The 7,064-nt window shown below is 46.1% G+C and overlaps 1 protein-coding gene across 1 annotated transcript; it reads left to right on the plus strand.

Moving 5' to 3' along the window:
* Positions 1-816: 816 nt before the first annotated feature.
* Rtl9 (retrotransposon Gag like 9) lies at positions 817-5,437 on the plus strand. The gene is made up of 2 exons (XM_059250958.1): positions 817-4,815; positions 5,327-5,437. The coding sequence occupies exons 1-2, from the start codon at positions 817-819 to the stop codon at positions 5,435-5,437; spliced, it is 4,110 nt and encodes a 1,369-aa protein (XP_059106941.1).
* The last annotated feature ends 1,627 nt before the right edge of the window (positions 5,438-7,064 follow it).

Consider the following 7,064-nt stretch of genomic DNA (forward strand, 5'->3'; position numbering starts at 1 on the left):
TTTTGCTAATCTTAGAAAGCTGGTACAATGAGAACAATAATACTATTTAAGACCCAGGTCTCACAAAGTCTTGCATATCACAGGTGGTTTAAAGTTTTGTACAGTTAAAGTTCAGTGCCATTCATGCACCTACTAAGTAACCAATACTGTACTGGTGGCTGTTATTAATAGTGATAATGATGATAAAATTAAGCAAAGTTTTACTTTGTGGAATGCTATTCTTAGTCATTGATCAGATTAATGTGCTATTTTTCCTGAGAAAGACATTCAAGGATATCAGAGTAGTAAAATCTGGGTTAAACCATTGGTGAGATTCAATGAGCATTAGGAACTAATAATTATCCTGGAGTAAATGGCTCTCTGTTCCTTGCCTACCAGTAAGTACCTGGGTTGACTTTTGACTTCTATAGTGGAAAAGCATAGCCAAAGAACCTGAACTTCTTGTAGTTGACCAGAAGGTGGTGCTGCTGACTCATTTGAGACAGGGCTTCCATGGCTCTGGGAGCCTGCTATTGACATTTATAAACATGGAGGCTGTGCTGTGTAACTGGGTGGGTTGGTTCAAAAAGGACAGTTTGAAGGGAAAGTTGCTCCAGCTTTGGGGACATTTGCTATATGGTTTCTTCAAACTGATAGAATAACTTTCAAACACGACAACTCATAAAAGTGGGTCTCTATGAATTATTGGAATATATTCCTGAAACTGGCTTTTGACCTTTAAACTTCTTTCTCATTTACAGATTTCCCTGGTTTGTGGACTTCACCAGGGCTCCGATGTCAACACATTAGAGTCTTTGTCCACCCTGTCCTGTGGCCATGGCAGATATGTCAATACCATTACATTCATTACGATTCAACAATATGATGAGGGAGGAAAGTGGTGACCCCCAAAACAGGGGAGCAGCTTTCTCTAGACCAATGGCAGAGACCAGAGCAGAGGTTCAGCTCCTGCATTCTCAATTGCAGTTGCCTATCGTCTCAACTTCAGCCTCCGATCCTGGAGGGACATCTACACAGCTGATGACATCCCCAGCTTTTGACAGTCTGTCCACCACACCTGTCATGGGAGCACCACACTCTGGGACACTGTCCCCACAGGTGATGTCAGCCTCAGACTCCGGGACACTGTCTCCACTGCTAATGACAGCCTCAGATTCGGGAACACTGTCCCCACTTCTAATGCCAGTCTCAGACTCTGGGGCGCTGTCCCCACTGCTAATGCCGGCCTCAGATTCTGGGACACTGTCCCCATTGTTGTCTACTTCAGACTATGGGTTAATGTCTCCAGGGATGATGTCAATTCCTGACTTTGGGACAATGTCTGCAGCACTAATGGCAGCACCAGATTCTGCAGAGATCTCACCACTGGCGATGCCGGTTCCGTCGTCTGGAATGATATCCGCGCCTGTAATGAGTACTTCATCCTCTGAGGCATCATTAATGCTAGGATCAGATCCTGGTGAAATATCCCCACTCCTGATTCCAGACATGAACCCTGGAGTGGCATCCACACCACCAATGACAGCTCCAGGCTCTGAAGCAATGTCCCCATTGCAAATTACAGATGAGGACACCGAAGCAATGTCCAAAGTGCTAATGACTGCTCTAGCTTCTGGAGAGATATCATCACTGCTAATGTCAGGCACAGACTCTGAAGTGATATCCTCTCTGATAATGTCAGCCCTAGCTTCTGGAGAGACATCAACTCAGCCAACAGACCCTCAAGACTCCGAAGGCATTCCCACTGTGCTCATGTCAGGCTCAGACTCTGGAGTCATGTCTTCACTGCCTATGCCAGTTTCTGGCCCTGGAGCAATGTCCACACCACTGCTGTCAATCCCAGATACTGGCGAAATAGCCACATTACCAAAGGCGGCCCCAGATGCCGAGGCAATGTCCCCACTGCTAATGCCTGCCCTCACCTCCACAGTGATGCCCACTCAACTGATGTCAGCATCTGCTTCTGGAGTGATGTCCCCAGATATAACACAAAATATCAACTCTGAGATCATGTCTGCTCCACCAATAGGAGTCCCAGCCACTGAATTGATGTCCACATTTTCTGCGAGAGCTTCTGATACAGGAGCAATGCCCATCCAGCTAATGAGAGTCCCTGCCTCAGGAAATATGTCCACATCACAAAAGACAGTTCCAGGCTCTGGATTAATGTCCACTCCACTGATGGCTGTCACAAGCCCTGGAGCAATGTTCACAGAACAAATGCCAACCACAGCCTCTGGTATGATGTCTACACATTTTACAATGGCCAAAACACCTGGAGCAATGCCCACAGGCTTTATGAAGACCACAGCAAATGGAGCAGTTTCTGCACAGCGAATAAGAGGTTCAGCTTCTGGTGTGATGTCTACCCAGCCAGTTATAGCTACAGCCTCTGAAATAATGTCTGTGTCACAATCAACAGTTCCAACCTGTGGGTCAATGTCCACACAGAAAATTCGAGCTCCTGTCACTGGACCAATGTCCACATCGCAAATAAGAACCACAGCCTCAGGACTGACATCTATACCACAAATGAGAGCTACAGCCTCTGGAGCAATGTCTACCCCACTAATGACAGCCAAAACCTCTGGATCAACATCCACGCTGTTAATGAGAGACACAGCCTCAGGAGTAATATCCACGCCACAGATGAGAGCTCCAGGCTCTGGAGCATTGTCCAAGCCACTAATGACATCCAAAGCTTCTGGAATGTTCATGCAGCAAATGACAACTGCAGCTTCTGGAGCAATGCCCACATCACTAATGAAAGACACAGCTTCTGGAGTTCTGTCCATGCCACAGATGACAGATCCAGCCTCAGGAGGCATGTCCACACCACTAACAAGAGCTACAGCTTCTGGAGCAATGTCTATATCACAGATAACAACCACCACCTCTGGAGGCATGTCCATGCCTCTAACAAGAGTCCCAGGTCTTGGAGCAACATCTGTATCACTAACGAGAGCCACAGCCTCTGAGAAGATGCCTAGTCAGCCGATAAACATTCAAGACTCTGGAGAGGTGTCCACACCACTCATGCGACCCATTGCTTTGGGAGGGATGCAGATGAGATCCCAGGACTCTGGAACAATGTCTACACCCCTGATGAGAGCCTCAGACTCATCAGAGATGTCTACACTGCTGTCAAAAGCCTCATCCTGTGGAGAGAGCCCTCTGCTACTAATGAGACCTCCAGCTTCTGGAGAGGTAGCTCCATCTCCAAGAGCCCCGCTTTATGCTCCACACATGACAGCTACAGCCTCAAGCATGATGTCCATGACACCTATGAAGGTTTCAGTCCCTGTATCAGAGTCCACACCACTCCCGAGACCCACAGATTCTGGAGTGATGTCTGTGCCACTGATGAGAACCCCAGCTTCTAGAGCAAAGTCCATACCTCAAATGATGGCCACAGCTTGTGGAGACATGTGCCCACTCCCAGTTCGAGCTCCAGCCACTGCAGGGATATCTCCACTACCAGTCAGAGCACCAGCCTCTTCGACCATATCTACAACACTTAGGAGACCCTCTGTTGGAGCTGTGGCCACAGAGTTAGAGAGAGCTCCAGGCCCTGGAATTATGTCCACTACACAATTGGCAACTATGACATCTGGAGAGATGTCCAAGTCACTAATGAGGGCTTCAGCCTCTGGACCCATGCCCATGCCTTTGATGTCACCCATGACTTCTGGAGAGATGTCTATGCCACAAATGAAAACCATGCCTTCTGGGACAATGTCAACTCTACAAACCAAAGCTGTGAGCTCTAGAGCTACATCCCTGCCACAGCCAACAAATATAGCTTCTGGGGGAATGGCTAACCCCCCACTGAGAACCCCAGCCTCTGGAGCAGTATCTACACCTCTTATGAGAGCCTCAGCTTCAGGAATGATGTCCATGCCACCACTGAGGGCCACAGCCTCAGGAGGGATAACAATGCCACAAATGACAGCTCTGACCTCTGGAGAGATGTCTACACCACTAATGAGGACCCCAGCACCTGGAACAACGGCCACACCACAAACAGCCTTTGGAATGACACCCACTCTGAATATCAAAGCCACAGACCCGGGAGAGGCATCAACTTCTCACTTCAGAGTTACAGCCCCTGGATCAAAGAGCACACCACATGTGACTGGCACAAATCCTGAAATGAAGAAGCCACCACCAAAAGAAGTGCCGTCCTTTGGTATGCTGACCCCAGCACTCTGTTACCTCTTAGAAGAACAAGAAGCAGCCCGGGGCTCATCCTCTGTGGAGGAAGATGCAGAGGAGATTGATGAGGAGAAGCAAATGAAGGGCTTTCTGAATGATTCTGAGAAAATGGCATTTCTGGTGTCTCTTCATCTGGGGGCAGCAGAGAGGTGGTCCATCTTGCAGATGGAGGTAGGAAACCCCCTCTCCAGTGAAGATAAATCTTTCTTGAGAAGATCACAGGGTTTATATGACTCCCTGTCTGAGATAGACATCCTAAGTGCTGTTCTTTGCCATCCCAAGCAGGGCCAGAAGTCAGTCAGGCAGTATGCCACTGACTTCCTACTGCTGGCCCGACATTTGTCTTGGTCTGATGCCATTCTACGGACAAGGTTTCTGGAAGGACTCTCGGAAGCTGTTACCACCAAAATGGGTCGTATCTTCCTGAAGGTGGCCGGCAGCCTAAAAGAGCTGATAGATAGGTCTCTGTACACTGAGTGCCAGCTGGCTGAAGAGAAGGATTCCTCAGGCAACTCAAGCCAAGTTGTGCCAACAGCTTGTAAGCGGAACAATGAAGAGGCCATGGAGAACGAACTGGGCTCTCAGCAGCAGACTGAGGAGGTAATCAGGGGGACATATGCTCATGGTTTCTGATTGAAAAAATGAGGAAGTAGTGATGATGGATTAACACCCATAGTCTTTCATGTTGAATTAAGGGGGAGCCAAGAGGGAGGCATTGAGTATCTAGACTGTAAAAGCCCAATGTAGAATTTTATCAGTGAGTATGGATATAAAGTTATTTTGGTTATATTAGCCATCTTCAGAAACAACGTCTGACTCAGGTTACTGAAGGATTCAAATTGTAAGGAAACTCATTAGGCTCAATCCCAACTCTCTGTTTATTGCAAGTCGAGTTCTAAGGGAGATCTGAGTTCTACTTATAGCCACATGTGTTGTGGACTCAAGTCACCAGAGGATTTCAATAGCTTAGCACTTGGCTACACCTTTTATACATCTGATAAATTAGCCAGTTCTTTGACTTGCTGGCTTACTGAACTTAATCAGATAGAATGCCTTTGGTCATAGGAAGTGTGGTACTTATTTACGCTTTTTTTTTACCCCTTTCTCACAGCACCAACATGTTCCCAAACGCTGTTACTACTTGAAAGAACATGGAGACCCCCAAGAGAGTCTTCATGACCACCTTCGACAGAGTGCACAGAAGGCCTCCACCAACAAGTAGTACTCAAATCTTACATGATTTCTGACTTGGCTGCTAACTTGAGGACTGGTCCCTGGACCCATTCCATTGAACTATATCATAAACCTTGTTGCCTTCACCTTCCAGCCTTCCCCTCTAGGCGCATCCCACTTTATCTCCTTTTGGATTGCCTTGACCTTCTCTTTCACCTACATGCCTGTGACCTGCCCTGACAATCAGTGTGGACTATAAGAGTGTATGGTGTATGAGGTTCTGAACTCCCATCAGCATCAGCATCATCAAGGCCAGTTCTAATTCTTGGTCCAGGGAGAAGTCTAGGCAGGAGAAATCATGTCCTACCTCAAAACACCTTAGAGTGTCTTGCCATGTGTCATCAGGCAAACTTGAGGAAACCCTTGTCCCATTCCATCTGGCAGGGGAGCCTATAAAGAGAGAGATACCCACTCCTATACCACCCTTTCAAACCAGTAGACTCACCCTTATATGCCCCAACTCATTGTATCTAGATGGGTCTCAAGGGCCCTTGCCCTGTTTATAGTCTCGATCCTGAACCATTTGTTTTGACCCATAATATTAATAGTAGTGATAGTAATGGCTAACAATTGTTGGTAATGTGCCACGTGACAGGTACTGGGCTAAACCCTTGACAAGTACCATCTCACCACAGTGTTATAGTACCTAACTTGTTCTTGTGTTGTTAGCTTCTGATCTCTTGCTTACGGCCCTTGTCCTTCAGTGTGGAATCTCTAGCTATGACCTCTGGGTGATCCCCTCAGTTGTTAATTGCCCTTGCTCCCCTTGGCTGTTGTGCTTCATGGCCAGCACTCTTCTTAAGGGTCTTGGTGTCTAAACAGGTGTAGGTACTTAGAACATAATATGAACAGTGTTTGCCTTCAGGTGGTGGGTTGTAGGTGTTTTTTTTTTTAAATTTTCTTCTTTTTACTGTTCTCTGTAATTTCCAGATTCACTACAGTAAGCATGAATTACATTTGTAATCATAAAAATAAAGGCCATTTGTGAAAAATGAAATAATTATGGGCATTAGAATTTGATTTATTGAGTTCTTTCAATTTTTTAACCTTTATTTATTTTGTGTGCTTGTGTATGGAGGGGGAAAAGGGATGCACCATGCTTATGCAGGGGCAAGAAGATACTTTCTTGGAGTCGAGTCTCTTCTTCCACTATGAGTCTCGGTATCAGACTCAGGCTTGGGGACACATGTTAGAAAGCTATCTTTCCAACCTTTGAGTTCTTTCAACATAAAGTGTTGGCCATTATTTGGGAGACAGTTAAGACCATTTTTCATATTAAAATTTCACCCAAATTAAGGTAGGGGAGAAACAACAAGCAAGAACACATTGAAATAAGGCAGATAAGATGACTTGAAGACAAGAAACAGGAAAATGGGAAATTTTATACAAATAGGACCAATTTATTTGTTCAATAATAATCACAGTGGTGTAATATTCAAAGACATTTTAAAAACAGAAGGAATGATAAAATTTGAAACATTTTACAAGCCTATGTTGGTGACAGTTTGGAGACAGGAAGGAAGAAGGGGTCAGAGGCAGTTGGGTCCCCTGCTACAATGGTCCAGGAGACTGGTTGGCCAAATGGAATGCCAAGGACACCAAGGACAGAACCCAAA

This window comes from Peromyscus eremicus, chromosome X (assembly GCF_949786415.1).
Source record: "Peromyscus eremicus chromosome X, PerEre_H2_v1, whole genome shotgun sequence".
Classification (NCBI taxonomy): Eukaryota; Metazoa; Chordata; class Mammalia; order Rodentia; family Cricetidae; genus Peromyscus; species Peromyscus eremicus.